At 44.7% G+C, this 17,473-nt stretch overlaps 1 protein-coding gene across 5 annotated transcripts in view; it reads left to right on the forward strand.

Moving 5' to 3' along the window:
• Positions 1 to 1,823: 1,823 nt before the first annotated feature.
• The window catches only part of SMYD3 (SET and MYND domain containing 3), a 765,785-nt gene continuing 750,135 nt past the window's right edge, over positions 1,824 to 17,473 (forward strand). For 3 of the 5 annotated variants that reach the window (XM_005539600.4, XM_074033147.1, XM_045392693.2), the window contains exon 1: positions 1,824 to 2,063. In XM_005539600.4, the coding sequence (XP_005539657.1) occupies positions 1,900 to 2,063 (164 nt within the window). In that variant the 5' untranslated portion in view covers positions 1,824 to 1,899. Of the gene's footprint in view, positions 2,064 to 2,222; positions 2,365 to 2,504; positions 13,639 to 17,473 lie in introns of those variants that run through there. The other 2 variants (XM_045392721.2, XM_065539340.1) reach the window with 2 other exon arrangements.

Consider the following 17,473-nt stretch of genomic DNA (forward strand, 5'->3'; position numbering starts at 1 on the left):
AGGCTGACAACATCGCTCGTCTGTGAACGAGACACTTGGTCTCGTGCCAATCCCGGGGTTGGCACCATTTCCCAGGAGGACCAGCTGGCCACCTGCTGGCAGGTTAATCACACTGCGGAGGGGGCTGAGATTGGCTTTCACTGCACCGAGCCACAACGTGGACATGGACTTGCTATGGACACCCCATTCCCAGCTGGGGATGTGCAGCACTGCGTTCCCACCTCGGGGCCTTAACTCTGCCACCTCTACTTGGAATGTTCTCAGTTCCCTCCAGGCTTCTAGAAGCATCTGGGCCAGAGCTCATGGTTGGATAAGCACCCGAGGCCCCACAACCCAAACAAGCTTCCCATCCTCATTTTACTTTTTGTCAAACTTATGAAAATTTATTAAGATATGACTTACATCCCTGGTAAGTGCACTGCTCAAAAGATATTCACACACCAGCCCCTAGATCACAAAGCCAACCACGCCCAGCCCCTCCCAGCACCCCCAGCCCTGAAACCAGTGTTCTGACTTCTGACCGCACCATGAGCCTTCCTTTTGTACTTTACACTCATGGAAGCATAACCACCTTCATGTTTTAAAATAAATGTTTACTTTTGAAATAATTTTAGATACACAGAAAAATTGAAAGGTACTATAGTTACTCCTACACTTTCCATCCAGCTGCCCTTAATAACGAGATTTTGCATTACCATGGCACATTTGTCCAAACTAAGAAATTTAGGTTGGGTGGGCCACGCGCGGTGGCTCATGCCTGTAATCCCAGCACTTTGGGAGGCCAAGGCGGGCGGATCACGAGGATAGATCGAGACCATCCTGGTTAACACGGTGAAGGCTCGTCTCTACTGAAAATACAAAAATTAGCCGGTGTGGTGGCGGGCGCCTGTAGTCCCAGCTACTCGGGAGGCTGAGGCAGGAGAATCACTTGAACCCGGGAGGCAGAGGTTGCAGTGAGCCAAGATTATGCCACTGCACTCCAGCCTGGGTAACAGAGACTCCGTCTCAAAAAACAAAACAAAACAAAACAAAACAAAACACAACCCACAAAACAAAAAAGAAATTTAGGCTGGGTGTGGTGCCTCACACCTGTAATCCCAGCAATTCGAGAGGTCGAGGCAGGAGGTTCAGGTTCACTTGAGGCCAGGAGATTGTGATTCGCCTGGGCAACACAGATAGACCCTGTCTCTGGAGGAAAGTAAAAAAAATTAGCCAGGCATGGTGGCGTGTGCCTATAGTCCCATCTAGTCAGGAGGCCGAGGCAGGAGGATTGCACACACATGCCTGTTGTCCCAGCTACTAGGGAGGCTGAGGCAGGAGAATTGCTGGAACCCGGAGGTCGGAGGTTGCAGTGAGTCGAGATCTCGCCACTGCACTCCAGCCTGAGCGACAGAGCAAGGCTCCGTCCCAGAACCAAAAAAAGTTACGATGTAAAGTACTAGTTGTGATGTCACGATGCCTGCAACTTTGAAATAGTTTAACGACAATACATGCATACATAGCTACAGGTGGGGAGAGAGCAACCAGCAGAAATGGCACAGTGCTGGGTTGTCTGATTGAGGCGGAGGAATACAGGTGTTCATTGCACTGTTTTCAACTGTTCCGTATGCGTTAAAATTATCATAATACAATGTTAGAGGGGGAAAAACCCACCTTTCTTCTGCGCAGGCGCCGTGGGCACGAGCCGCACGCGGAGCCTTACGACTCCCTTGCGGTCCCACACACGCCGCTCCAGCCGTCCCTCCAGACTCCATCTGCGCATGCTCATGCCCCATCGCGCCCGCCCCGCCCCTCGGGCGTACGTGGGCGCGCAGGGCGCAGGCGCGCGGGTCCCGGCAGCCCGTGAGACGCCAGCTGCTGGACGCGGGTAGCCGTCTGAGGTGCCGGAGCTGCGGGAGGATGGAGCCGCTGAAGGTGGAAAAGTTCGCCACCGCCAACAGGGGAAACGGGCTGCGCGCCGTGACCGCGCTGCGCCCCGGAGAGCTGCTCTTCCGCTCGGATCCCTTGGCGTACACGGTGTGCAAGGGGAGTCGTGGCGTTGTCTGCGACCGCTGCCTCCTCGGGTGCGTATGGGGCGCCCTCGCCCACCTGAGTCGCGAGCTGTGTGGGCTGCTGGGGGCGTCGGGCGGGCGGCGGCCGCGGGACTCCTGCTGGATGGGGCTGCACCGGCAGCTTGGCGGGGCTGCCCCTGACGCGCGTGTGCCCGGGGGCGGGTCGCGGCTGACAGGCCCCGCCCGGACACCCCCCTCGGTTGCCGCAGCGGGACTGGGGAGGGGGCCCGGGCTCAGCCACTGCCCCCCAGCCTGGGCTGCGGTGGAAATGGGAAAGCCGTTGGGCAGACTTAAGGGGGAAGCGTTGTGCCCGGTAATTTTGCTGGGAAACCAAAAGTCGGCGTCCTGTGCGACAAGCGTCGTTGGTGCGGCTGTGGAAATCACAAGTGGCGGGCGTGGGGTGGGTGGGAGCCGGGATGTGTATACATCAGGCTCCCCTGCGGAGGCCCCGCCGGTGAAGCGTCAGGCTTGCAGGAGGTGGAAGAGTCTTGATGTTTACCGTGCACCTCTGTGGTCTGGGTTCTGGGAGGCCTGGGGATACGAAGATGAACGGGACCTCCTTAAGGAGCAGATGAAGTGACAGAGATAATTGCAGTGTACCAGAAGGGCTGAAATAGAGGGGCAATTAATGTGCGGTGGGAGCATCAGACACGGGTCCCCCGTGTGCTGTGCCGTTTAATGGCTGTGCAGGCGTGTCTAACTCTTAACCACCTTTCTAGATGCAGGGATTCACGTGAAAGTGTTTTGGAAGCCTGGACGCACTGTGCCGGTGTAAAGTGCTATGTGAAAGCAATTTATGGAAATGTGTAACATACATACATAGTCATGGGAATTGCATTCAGTCAACAAATACTATTGAGCTTCTGTGTGCGAGGAAGAAGAGTTCTGTTTTGAGACGAGTACAATGATTTTGTGCATGGCCGCTTTTCAGACCTGCCAGTCTGAGATTTAGGTGGGTGGAGGTGGGACGGTAAGTGCAAAACTCATATCTGTAATTTGACCGTTGTTCTTACTTTGTTCTTATTGATTCATAATTCAGGAATATGACTTTGCATTTTAAAGCTACCAAATAATAATTTTGTCTGTTGCTTTCTGAAGTAATGATAACAGCGAAAACATCTGTTTGGGAGAGAGAGCAGCACCTTGAAGTTTTTGTAAACTGTGTGGTTGAAAACAATTCATTCCTTTCAAGATAGTTCTTGGAACAGAAAAGTTTTGGAATGAATAAATGGTGACAAATTGGCAATTCAATCATTAGAGCTGCACTTGAGTCCTGTGACACACGGAATTGTGCATCTCCAAAATAAACTACACAAACCCTTTGTGGGCGGGATGCTTGTTAATTTACTATACTATTTCATTAGTCTCATTAATTTTTCCTGTTTGCAGTAACTGTGGGGATTTAAGCAAAAAAGGAATTTCATGAAAGAGTACCGGGGGAGTTCTCAGTGTTGCTTTAAAGTCTGCCGAGAGTTGACTGGACATGGGCCGGAACCAAGTCAGGATTGCACTGCAAAAGTAGTTGGGACTGGGGTCTGGGGAGTATATCACTTCTGTCGCCTGATAATATTGGATTCTGCAGTATGCACCGCGAACACCATGGACTCAACCCTGGTGCTGCTGCTGCTGCTGCTCCTTGGGAATCTGGCTGTTGCTGGAGAGTTATTCTCTCATCTCTCAACCATTCTTCTTTGTGGTACTAGCTTTTATTCAAAGTCCTCAGTGAGTGTTTTGGATTGACTAAACTTAGGTCACTGCCTGCACCCTAGCTGCAAGGGAGGTTGAGAAGGTAGTTAGCCTTTTTGGCTTTTAAGATAGAAGGCAGGCTCGCTCTACTTCCCACCCATAGTTATCCAGTGGGGAAATCAGCACACATAAACATAGAAAAAAGGATATAAGTAAATGCTAAGCATCTAAACAAAACAAGCTAAACAGATTCTTCATAATGACTAACAAATACTTATTAGTATTTTACACAGACACAAAATATTTGCACTTATTTTGGATTGCCAGGACACACAGTTCACTTGTGTTGTGGTAGTTAGTTGCTCTGTTTGAACACTCCCATTTTAGTGGTTATAGTGTCCCGAAGAGCCTGGTTGGGAATCACTACAACCTGAAAATACTGTTAGGGAAATGTTGGTGCATTGTTTGATGTAGTTTTCTGCCACTGTTGCATGCCTGTCCTTAAGGGATAAGTTTCTGTATTACTTATCATCTTGTAAGTAAAATTTGTTTCTCTTTATTCACTGTCCATTGTGAAGTCTTTGAGAATAGTGTGTCTTTCAATTTGTGTAGCTCCAGTGTCTAACATAGTAAGCCCTTAGTTTTAGTATGAATGTGTGGCAGAATTTTCCTCCTAACTGTCCCTGTCCTTCTGCCACCTTCCATCTGAATTAAGTATGGAATGAAAATGTTAGTTTGTAGCAATTAACAGTTACATGGGAAAGGAAAAATCATAATAGAATTAAAAAGACAGATATTGATAACTACAGTCATGCACTGCATAATGACATTTTGGTCAACGAAAGACCACATACATGACAGTGGCCCTGTATGGTTATATCAGGCTGGCTGATATAACCATACACCCAGGCTGGAGTGCAGTGGCCGGATCTCAGCTCACTGCAAGCTCCGCCTGCTGGGTTCACGCCATTCTCCTGCCTCAGCCTCCCAAGTAGCTGGGACTATAGGTGCCCGCCACCTCGCCCGGCTAGTTTTTTGCTTTTTTTTTTTTTTAGTAGAGACGGGGTTTCACCGTGTTAGCCAGGATGGTCTCGATCTCCTGACCTCGTGATCCGCCCGTCTCGGCCTCCCAAAGTGCTGGGATTATAGGCTTGAGCCACCGCGCCCGGCCAATTATATCATTTTTTAACTGTACCTTTTCTGTGTTTGGATACGTTTAGATACACAAATACTTATCATTGTCTTACAGTTACCTACAGTATTCAGTACAGTAACATGCAGTGCAGGTTTATAGCCTCTGCGCAGTAGGCAGTACAGACAATACCTGCTAGCCTAGGTGTGTAGCAGGCTGTACACTCTGGGTTTATGCAAGGATACGCCATGATGTTCCCACAACAATGAAATCACCTAATGATGTCCTTAAGGGATGTACAACTCTACTTCCTTAGGCTCCAGAAATAATGGTTACCAAGTTTTACATGAGTTCCTTTGGTCTAGAGCTGTTTTGATTAGTAGCTTTAGTTCTGTATACTTGTTTTTCTTAATGGAGAAAGGTGAACCTGCTTCAAGGCTTATCTTACCTTTTTCCTCTCATTAAGGAATGGCTTCTGGTTTTTCATGTTGTGCCTGGAAAAGAAAATGAAGTATGTAAGTTGTAGAAAGAGGAAATGGCAATGAAATTATAACCTAAAATCACTTTTTTTTTTAAGATGGAGTTTTGCTCTTGTTGCCCTGACTGGAGTGCAGTGGTGCGATCTTGGCTCACTGCAACCTCCACTTCCCGGGTTCAAGCGATTCTCCTGCCTCAGCCTCCTGAATAGCTGGGATTACAGGCATGTGTCACCATGCCAGGCTAAGTTTTTGTATTTTTAGTAGAGATGGGGTTTCACCACATTAGTCAGGCTGGTCTCAAACTCCTGACCTCAAGTGATCTACCCGCCTCAGCCTCCCAAAGTGCTGGGATTAAACGCGTGAGCCACTGTCCCTGGCCTGAAATCACTTATATTGTCCTTCTGCCATTGCATGCATTTTTAATTTGATGGAGATAGAAGAGGTTGATTGACAATTGAGTATGGGTTATGTGTATTTCCTGTTTGCTTTGGTCAGTGTAGCACATAAAATTCCATTGTTATGGTTTTATTTGTAAACCTTCTCACTCCCTAGTGTAGTGCTCTAAGTCTAATCTTTATATCCCCAGGGCCTAGCACATGGGAGATGTTAATCATTCAAGGGTTAATATTTTGGGGAACTTTAAGTAGCTGTATGTTTGTTTTTGTTTTTCTCAAGTTCCAAGTTGCCTGCAGCTTCCATATCAAGAGTTACTTCTGGCAAACTCTAATGATAGTTTCTCCGGTAGGGTAAAGAGAATAGCTCATCCTGCATTAAGGCTGAGATGAGGCTTAGTGCCTCCCAGGAGGAAGGAGGATGACTTCGAAGTAGACGTGTCATCCCTTTCAGTCCTGGTGGATTGTGGGAAGCAGGGGGACAGAGGTAGGGAAAACAGATTGTGAGAAATATGTGTTCTGATCTTTCTTGGCTGGCTAAAGTTCTAGGGTTAGGGTGGGGATGTTAAATGGGTTGAGGGGACAGTCAACAGTGGAAGGCCTTTTGCTCTGCTCCTTATGTGGAATCTTGAGAGGAGATGTTATGCAGGTTAGTGATAGGCCGACACGGGCCTATAGCACAGCAGTGGTGGAAGGAAGTGGCTAGATAGTTGAGTTTGTGGTAGCAGGGGATTCTGAAATGCTCTCATACCACTTTGAAGGAGGTGGAGGAGCTTATTGGCATGGTGGAACTGCTGGCATCATGACAAAAAACTGTGTGACTATAGACTGGAGGTCAGGATCACAGACTCCAGGGATGAGAGCCAGCATGACATCCTAAAAGATGAGATGGGACCAGTTCAGCCATAGGACCTGATTACCTCCTTGCAGCAGAGACCAGTGAGGATCCAGAGAAACAACCCACATCCAAGGTCTTCTTGCCATTATTTCTTCTAGGATGTCCTATAAGACCTTGGAGGGAAACCTACCCAAAAGCAACCATTTAAACCAGCCCGGGTAAGGAGTTCAACCCAGTCTGAGTATTAACTGGAAGAGATTCAGATACCGTTTTAAACCAGCCCGGGTAAGGAGTTCAACACAGCCTGAGTATTAACTGGAAGAGATTGAGATACTGTTTTAAACCAGCCCGGGTAAGGAGTTCAACAGAGCCTGAGTATTAACTGGAAGAGATTCAGATACCGTTTTAAACCAGCCCAGGTAAGGAGTTCAACCAAGTCTGAGTATTAACTGGAAGAGATTGAGATACTGTTTGACAAGTTTTAAATTTCCTGGACATTTATTAGAGTAGATATTCATGAGTAATATTAGATTAATTATAGAAAAAACGGCACATGTTCAGGAGACAGATTAGATCAGTTATAGAAAATAAAGCAGGCTGGGCATGGTGGCTCATGCCTGTAGTCCCAGCACTTTGGGAGATTGAGGCAGGTGAATCTCTTGAGCCCATAACTTCAAGATAAGCCTGTGCAACATGGCAAAACCCTGTCTCTACTAAAAATACAAGTAATTACCCGGGTGCATGCCTGTAGTCCCAGCTACTGAGAAGGCTGAGGTGGGAGAATCAGTTGAGCCCAGGAAGTGGAGGTTGCCGTGAGTGGAGATCACGCCACTGCACTCCAGCCTGGGTGACAGAGTGAGACCCTGTCTCAAAAAAGAAAAAAAAAGGCAGCTGCATTTGAGTTGCAGTGTGAGTAAATGTGACCAGGCAATAAAGGGTAGTAACTCACTGCGTTTGGTGAGATGATGGAATCTCTCTTGGCCAAGGACTGAACCTGGGGTGGAGACGGGAGGGAGCGTCTTCATATATGAGGGTAAGAAGAAGAGGTGCCAGAAAAGGCAACAGCAGTGGTGATTGAAAAGTTTAAGGACACCTAGGGAAGTGGTTGCTAAGTGACTCAGCCTTAGGAGAGATTGGAAATAGTCTTCTAGGAGAGAAGCATAAATTGCCTTGTGAAATGTAGGATTGTTGAAAAGTGCTGAGGGTCTACTTAAAACTTGTGTTCATTTATTTAAAGTGGGAACAGTTAGTTGGGTCATGTTTCCTTCCTCTCCCAATTGCCAGCTGCTTGGCTACGAGAACTGAATTTACCCAGGATTACTAGGTTAGTATGATGGACGGAGAGAAGGGACAGGAAGTTGAAGTTGTAGGCAAGGGAGGGTGTAATTGTGGATCATGGTTTCTCAGGTAGGGAATGGGGTCATAAGGAAGGTGATGGCCAGTGAAATGTGGCCGAATCAATGGATTAGAGGTCCTCATGTGGTCAGAGAAATGGTGATCAGATAATGGGTTGACTTGATATATCCATGCTTAGAAGTAGTGTGCGTCTTGATACAGCAAGTTTCGGGGTGTGGCAGAACGTGGCCAAGGTAGGGAGTAAGAAAAGATTTTTGGTCAGGAATCCCAAAGGCTGAGGTGTTAGTTGAATTATCTAAATACACGAAGTTACTAAGAATGTTAGACATTGGAATGAATAGTTTCAGCAAAGGCACAATTCTCACATTTGCTACAGTAACCCAAGGTTTAAGGGTCAGTAGAGTAGAAGAGGCTAGTGGAGACAGGGAAGCGCTTACCTCTGTGAAAATAATGTAAAAAGACATTACTGGGTTTACAGCTGATTTTGTGAAATACGGTTAGCACCAGGCGTAAGTGAATTGCTGCAGTGTTACAGACTCTTCCTTGGAGGCCCTGAAGGTCACGCGACCAGCAAAATCATTTCAAAGAGCAGAACCTTGAACAATGGCTTGAAGTAGGATTTGCAACTTCCTGGGCAGTGGCTAATGGGTCTCGGACTTGGAATAAAAGAAGATGAAAGAATTGGTAATAATGTGGTTTGGGAAAGGACTTTATGGATGTGACTACGTTTTTCTTTTTAAGTGGGAGTCATAATTCCTGCTGCTTCTGCTGCTTCCTTTTCTTCTGCAAGGAGGTTTGGGAAAGGGCTTTATGACAGAGCCCTGGTGAAGACATTTGGTCCATGTGAATGCCACAGCAGAGGGCGTTCTTCATCAGACAGGATGACCTGCTTTGTGGAGAGCAGTAAGTTGTTCTTCAGACAGCCTGGAGCTTGCTCAAAGGGCTCAGGAACAGGGCAGCCATGGGGACAGGGATAGAGGCTGGTGCCTGGAACTCAGCAATGCAGCCTTCCCCTCATGATAGCCATGTGGCTTCTGCTGGTACAGAGTGCCCAGTTTGCTGCCAGTACTAACTGGTCCTGATTCCCCAAATGGCAACACTGGTCCCCAAATGGTCTTCAGGACCAGCCAGCCACCTTGTGTCAGGTTTTTATGGTAGAACTTTTTGTCATGGGGGGGTCAGTTGGAATATCAGTTTTTTTCCTGCACTTGGATTTGTCTTCCCTGCGTGTAATACCATCTCTAAGATCCACTGAGAATCTTCGATAGAGCTGTAATATTCCCCACAGGTTGCCTCTGACCTTCACAGAAAGAATTGGAGCAATGGGCTCTAATGCTTGTGGTTTTGACTGTTTATGTTTGCCGATTTCCTCATTGGATGACTAAGTGGTGGGATGTAGAGCAAGTCTGCCTTCTATCAAAAAAGGCAAAAAGGCTAAATACCTTCTCAACCTCCCTTGCAGCTAGGGTGCAGCAGTGACCTAAGTTCGTTCAATCTGAGACACTCTCTGAGGACTTTGAATAAAAGCCTCACAAAAGTATCACAAAGAAGAATGGTTGAGAGAATAACTCTCCAGCGACAACCATTTTCCCAAGGAGCAGCAGCAGCAGCAGGGCCCAGTGTCTGTAGTGCTGGTGGTACGTACTGTGGAATCCAGCATTATCAGGCAACAGAAGTGATACAGTCCCCAGCCCCACCCCCTGCTCTTAATACTCTGGCATTTCAGGCAGCTGGTATTACAGACCAGTGGTTCTCAGATCTTTTAGTCTCAGGACCCCTTTATGCTTTTCCAAATGATCAAAATGGATTTGATAGGGATTTAAAAAACATTATTGAGAGTGCTGATGATGTTTTGTTTATGCGGGTTTTATCTATTTATATTTACTGCATAAAAATTAAAACTAAGTTTTGAAAATACCTATTTAAACATAAATTGAAGGCTGGGTGTGGTGGCTCATGCCTGTAATTCCAGTACTTTGGGAGGCCGAGGCAGGCAGATCACATGAACCCAGGAGTTTGAGACCATCCTGGCCAACAGAGCAAAACCCTGTCTCTACTAAAAATACAAAAATTAGCCAGATGTGGTGGTGCATGCCTGTAATCCAGCTACTTCGGAGGCTGAGGCAGGAGATTGGCTTGCATCTGGGAGGTGGAGGTTGCAATGAGCTGAGATTGCGCCACTGCGCTGCAGCCTGGGCAACACAGTGAGACCCTGTCTCCAATAAAAACCCAACAACAACAACAATGACAAAATATATGTGTGTGTGTATACATTTGATTGTTTGATTCCTTAAAAAATTGTTACATATATGTAAATTTTTACATTGTAACAATTTTTAGAGAAATCAAACTATATTTTCTTTTATTGAGATAGAGTCTCGCTTTGTTGCCCAGGCTGGAGTGCAATGGTGCAATCTCAGCTCACTGCAACCTCTGCCTCCCAGGTTCAAGCGATTCTCCTGCCTCAGCCCCCCGAGTAGCTGGGACTATAGGCCCGTGTGTATTTTTAAAAACAACGAAAATTTAATGAGGATTGCATTGCTTTGCATTTTTTTCATGTCTCTCTAAAATCTGGCTTAATCAAAGACCCTTAGGTCTGGGTGTGGTGGCTTACACCTGTAATCCCAGTGCTTTGTTAGGACAAGGTGGAAGGATCTTTTGAGGCCAGGAGCTCATGATCAGCTTGGGCAACATGGGGAAACTTCATCTTGTTAAAAAAAAAAACACAAAAATTATCTGGGTGGGATGATGTGCACCCTTGTAATCGCAGCTACTTAGGGGGCTGAGGTGGAAGGATCACTTGAGCCTAGGAGGTCAAGGCTGCAATAAGCCATGATCATGCCACTGGACTCCAGCTTGGGGGGCATACGCATTCAGACCATAGCATCTGGTTCATCTTATTTTTTTTTCTTTTTAAGATAAGCAAGTATATATGTGTGTTCTTATTTTCCATTCTTATTTTTGCACTTGCTTTTTTAACTTAGTGTCTGTTGGAAATCACTGTATTATCAGTTCATGGAGATCTTTCTTATTCTTTATAGCTCCATAATACTCAATTTTATGTAGCCACTTCTTTCTAATTTCTTATGTGTGGATATTTAGGCAATTTCCAGTATTTTGCAGTTGTGCATATTGCTCTAATGAATAACCTTGCATGTGTGTGTTTTTGTATTGTTGCTGGTGTATCCTCGGTAGATTCCTCAAAGTGGGATTTCTCGGTCAAGGGGTAAAACCTATGTAGGGTTGTACCATTTTGCATTCCCATTAATGATGTATGTGAGTTCTTGTTTCCCTTAGCTTTGCAGCCTGAGCTTTTGAAGTTTTGCTAAGCTGATGGGTGAGAAGTGGGATCTTAGTACAGTTTTAATTTGCATTTAAATTGCATTATGGATGAAGCTAAACATCTTTTCATGTGTTTAAAGGCCATATTTATATCTTTTTGGGATTTGTCCGTATTTATCTTTTGCTCATTTTTCTTGTTTTTTCCTTTTTCTTTTTTTTTTTTTCTCTAGAGACTGGGGTCTCCCTGTGTTACCCAGGCTGTAGTGCAGTGGTATGATCATAGCTCACTGCAGCCTCGAATTCCTGGGCTCCAGTGATCCTCCCTCCTCCACCTCCAGAATTTTCTGAGCAGCTGAGACCACAGGTGTGCAACATCATGCCGAGCTAATTAAAAAAATTTTTTTTTTAGAGATGAGATCTCCCTAGGAGGCTGTCCTCCCACTTACTTTGAGATTCTTTTGGGGATTGTCTGATTTGATTTTACATTTAACTCTGTATATGCTACCATCTGTAGCACCTTGTAGATCAAGTTGCAGATGATTTTCCATTTCTATCTGGGAGTTCCCCATTATCTCTTAATCAGATGTGATGCTCCCTCTGGTGGACAACGGAGTAAAAAGCATACAAACATTTTTCAATAAGGCAACTTATTTTTTAGCCACTAAAACACTATCTCTGAGTGGTCTCCTTCATGAACCCCCCTTCCAAACTGTTCTTAGCCTCTAACATTTGCCATTAACTCTTATTTTGAATTAGACCAAAAAAGGGCAAACAAGTTAAATTTTGTCATGAATATCTATATAAAACTCACTAACGAAATAGCACTGGTCAGATTTACATGGTTTAGTGGCTTATTAATGATGACCATGTTTTTCACAATAAGAGTTGAAACCTGTGTTTGAAACTAGTAGTTTTACTTGGAGTTGGTATGATCTGGAGGGAAAATTGTGCTTGGTGATCTCCTTATAGTTTATTACTGCAAGAAGATTCTCTGTAAATGAGTTTTTCCCCTAGTTTTTGACATAATAATTACTTGTTAGTAGAAAAAATAAAGGCCACTTATGGGATAACCTTGATATCTCATTCTACTATTTGAAAAGTGAAAATGGACAGAGCCATTACTAGTTGTTTAAATACAGTACAATCAAGAATGTTTCTTTTTTAAAGTTCACTTGTTGTCAGTTTACTGTTTTACACGTGGCCTATTCATGTTTAGTTTTAAACATTTAAAAGCATTTATAACAGTAGGCTAATATTGATCTTTTTGTTTGTTTGAGACCGAGTCTCACTGTGTCACCCAGGCTGGAATGCAGTGGTGTGATCCCGGCTCACTGCAGCCTCAACCTCCTGGGCTGAAGTCATCCTCCTACCTCAGCCTTGAGTAGCTGGGAACACAGGCATGCACCACCATGCCTGGCTAATTTTTATATTTTTTGTAGAGATGGGCTTTCACCATGTTGCCCAGCCTGGTCTTGAACTCCTGGGCTCCAGCAGTTCACCTGCATCGGCCTCCCAAAGTGCTGGGACTACAGGTGTGAGATACCTGCATCTGGCCAATATTGATTTTTAAAATTCATTACTTGGGTTGAGAATTATAATGTAAGGAAGTCCTCTTTTTGTTGTTGTTCTTATTGCCTTTGCAGCAAAAATAAATAAGACTTACCACAAGGGGATAAGATAGATCGATAGACTGGGCAGATTTGAATATATACAAGTTAAAAACATCCTTATGTTAAAGAACCATCTTATAACGAAAAAAATCAAGAAACTGGCCAGGCACGGTGACTCACGCCTGTAATCCCAGCACTTTGGGAGGCCGAGGCAGGCAGATCACGAGGTCAAGAGATTGAGACCATCCTGGCCAACGTGGTGAAATCCCGTCTCTACTGAAAATACAAAAACTAAGCTGGGCATGGTGGTGCATGCCTGTAGTCCCAGCTACCTGGGAGGCTAAGGCAGGAGAATCGCGTGAACCTGAGAGGTGTAGGTTGCAGGGAGCTGAGATCATGCCACTGCACTCCAGCCTGGTGACAGAGCAAGACTCTGTCTCAAAACAATAACAATAAACAATAAATCAAGAAATTGAGGAAAATATTTCAACATAAAAAGGAATATTATTCTTTTTTTTTTTTGAGGTGGAGTCTCACTCTGTCACCCAGGCTGGAGTGTGGTGGCATGATCTGAACTCACTATAGCCTCCGCCTCCTGGGTTCAAGCGATTCTCCCACCTAAGCCGCCTACCTCAGCCCCCTGAGTAGCTGGGACTACAGATGCGTGCCACCACCCCTGGCTAATTTTTTTTTTTTTTTTTTGGTATTTTTGGTAGAGATGGGGTTTTGCCAAGTACCCAGGCTGGTCTCGAACTCCTGAGCTCAAGTGATCCGCCTGCCTTGGCCTCCCAAAGTGCTGGCATGGCCAAAAGGTATATGTTCGTAATATATAAAAATTGTTCATAAATTGATATGAGAAAGCAACTTACTTCTGAAGTGTACTAACTGATTCTTGGGACTTTTTTCCCTCTTTGTGTCTGTCTTTGAATAGCTCTAATCTTCAGATTTCCTTTGAGAAATTCCCTTGTGACTCTTTGGTTCTCAACATTGGCTACACATTTAAAGCACCTGGGGATCTTTAAAAAATGCTGATGCATGGGTCCTGCCCTCAGAGATTCTGATTTAATTTGTCTAGAGTGTGGCTTGAGCATCGACATTTTTAATTCTCCCCAGGTTACTGTGGAGCAGTCTGGGTTGACAGCTGCCATCTTTCTTTTCCATCTTCACTGACTCCCTGCTTCTCTGTGTCTTTATATTCGAGGGCTAAGGTGAAGTTGCCACAGCTGGGATTAGTCCAACTGCTTATAATATCTATAAATAATTCTGCATGTTCAATTTTAAACTGGACATTGACATTAGCATGTTCTGTTTCCACGTAAATAATTGTCATAGGTAGGACAAACAGGAATTCTGTCGAATATTTAATTGGCATGGTTGTGGTTGATGTTTCTCACAAATGAATTTGAGTGTATAAAAATTTCATCCTTGTTAGCTTTTTTTAGCTGCTGTGTTTACCTCTTGTTAGAAAGTAGAGTTAATTGGAAAGATTTATGTGGTACCAGTGATCTAGAAACCTTGGATATGAGGTAAGCGTTTCTCTGGGCAGTTTAATTTTTGAGTTTTTGACTCTAATATTGGATGTTCGGTTTTGGTGGTGAAAACTTAAGCATCTTACAAAAAGACTTACTTAAAATGTATGAATCATTGGTATTTTACAAATTTGCCTGTGGGATTTAAAAAATATCCAGATGTCTGAGCAACATCCTTAAGGATCCTGTAATTGTGTAAAGCTTCACAGGTAATGGTAATGCATAGCCGGAGGTGAGAACCTTTGAGAAAGGGAAAAAAAAAAAATGTCATGATACAGTCAAATAAGTGGTATAGATAACAACTCTGGAGGAATAACCAGTTGGGAAATGCACAGACATTGTATAGTAGACCATTATGACTGCAGCGACGTGCCGTTTGTATAGATTATAGATTATAGGTTGGGATAGAGTCTGTAACACAGAAGGCCTTGATGAGGCTAAGAGATTTTGAACTTTATTTTCTAGGTACGACTGTTGAGGAGCCCATAAAGATTTTTGGGCTGCGGTGTGAAGTGCACATGGAAGATTTGTGTGGGAATCTTGATTTGGGTGAATTGTGTGATGAGGGAGAGAAGTGGAAAGACTGGAGATGAGGACTCCAGTTAGGAGAAAATGTGCATTATTCTCAGTGGGAAGTGATGAGGGCCTGAGCTAGGGGAGTGGTAGAGGGCCTGGAACCAAACATGGTGAGGAGTTGACCCACTTTGTTGACCGATTAAAGGGCAGGGCGTAAGCGAAGGGCGAGTGCTGGGTTTTGAGCTAGAACTGTTGGAATAGTGGTGATACTACTGCTATGTGAAGTCATTGGTGTGAGGGTGATCTCCCGGTAATAAGTTAGGCAGCAAAAGATAGCATTGCCGAGGATCAAGCTTAAGAGAAAAGCTTCTCAGGACTGGGAGGTGGAAGACCTCCATAAATGGGTTAATAGTGCCCCTTTTTGGCCTAGTTTTTACTACCTGGGTAAGTAGGGTAAGCGATTTAATCTGAGTCTCAGTTTTTACCTTTTTGAAATGAAGGTATTGAGTGATTTCTGACATCCTTTTAAAGTTTTCTGCAGTTTTAGGAAACCATTTATGTATTTGCTACAGCTGCCTCCTACTCCATTTCTTTTTATTTGTTTTTTCAAAGAGACAAGGTCTCACTATGTTGCCCAGGCTGGCCTCAAACTCCTGGCCTCAAGTGATCCTCCTGCCTCAGCCCCCCTCTCCTCCCCCGCAGTAGCTGGGACTACAGGCCAACGTGCCTGGCCACCTCCTACTTTTTTTGTAACAGCTTTATTGAGATATAACTGATATGCCATACCATTCACCTATTTAAAGTGATATAAAGTAACATTAACTTTACCCTTTTATTTATTTAAGTGTACCATTCAGTGGCATTAAGTACATACTAACATCACCATAATCAACTTTAGAAAATTCTTATCACCTACAAAAGAAACAACGTACCTTAAGGCTGTCTTCCACTGTAATTAAACAGAGGAAAACATTAGGATTAAACCCTTGAATTGAGGCTCTACTACGTACCTGCCTTGTGAATTTGCAGGGCCAGTTAGAACTCCCTTCCACTTCAAACCGGCTCCTTGCAATGCTGACCCACGAGGTGGCAGTGTGGGAACACTAGGAAGGAAGAGGGCTGGAGGAATCCCCCCTGTATTTAGAAACAGGCTGTACAGTTACATCTGTTTGTAGTAGCACATGTAGCTGTTATCCAGGCATCCTCAGAGGATCATAGATTGAAAGTCTCCTAGCTGAAGATTTTGCTAATGCAGAGTATTGTCCTTACTTGTTGGTCATGTTTCCTAGTCATCTAAACCTACGTTAGCCTTCTTGTCTGGTTTCTATCTTTTGTTACATAGTGACTCTTTCATCATTTAAATGACTCTTGCTGTGTCTGGGAATCGTCTGTCTAGTCTTTCAGCCATTTTTTTCTATTTACCTTTTTGCCCCAGTACTTTCTTGGGTCCCTTTCTACCCTATCCATTGTTTGTCCTTTTTCCTCCTAGTCAGGAGCCATCGGCATTCTCCAAGATACCGGTTCTTATCTTGGCTGCACACTGGAATCACCTGGGGAGCTTTGAAAAATCCTGATGCCTGGGCTACACTCAATACTCATCGAATCAGAGCCTTTGGAGGTGGGACGCAGGCATTATTATTATTATTATTATTATTATTATTATTCTTTTGAGACAGAGGCTCGCTTTGTCGCCCAGGCTGGAGTGCGGTGGCGTGATCTCAGCTCACTTTGCAAGCTCCGCCTCCCAGGTTCACTCCATTCTCCTGTCTCAGCCTTCTGAGTAGCTGGGACTACAGGCGCCACCACCGCGTCCGGCTATTTTTTTTTTTTTTTTTCCGTATTTTCAGTGGAGACGGGGTTTCACCGTGTTAGTCAGGATGGTCTCAATCTGCTGACCTCGTGATCCACCCACCTCAGCCTCCCAAAGTGCTGGGATTACAGGTGTGAGCCACCGCGCCCGGCCATTATTTTTTAATCTCTAATTACCTACTAAATATTTTTCCGTCATCATCTTTTATCCAATCTAAGAAACATGGACTAATTTAACTAGATTAAATAAAAATATGGATTTAAAATATTATAGATAAAATTTAAATTTATAATATATCAGTTGGATGCTACCCACTCTCTCAAGCGATGTACGAGTCTCAACTTTTTCTCTTGAATTGCCTATTAACAGTTCTTTTTATTCTTACTTGGAAATGTCACTTATATTGCTTTCTTTCTCCTATTCCTGCTGCCACCATCCTAGAATAGGCTGCAGTTGTGGTTCCTGCCCTCCAGCCAAGGAGCACATCTGTAGTTGACCAGAGTTGCGTTCAGACACGATTGCAGAGTGGTCTTGTTTTTGTTTTGATCCATTACGGTCTCAGAGTGGCCTTGTCTGAGGTCCATGTTCTGTGAAATTGTTTATGTTCAACAGAAGGACACCACTGCCTCCCTGTGAGGGCCTGGCCAGCTTGGAGCAGCACCTGCCTACCTGATAGTATCGGTTAGTTCCTGCATGTCAGCGGCAGCTCCTCTCTAGAGCTGTGTCTTAGTTGATTGTATCTATTTACAGATCCTCCCTACTGCAATCTGTTCTATGAAGTGTTGCCATATT

The sequence above is a fragment of the Macaca fascicularis genome, chromosome 1 (genome assembly GCF_037993035.2).
Source record: "Macaca fascicularis isolate 582-1 chromosome 1, T2T-MFA8v1.1".
Lineage (NCBI taxonomy): Eukaryota > Metazoa > Chordata > Mammalia > Primates > Cercopithecidae > Macaca > Macaca fascicularis.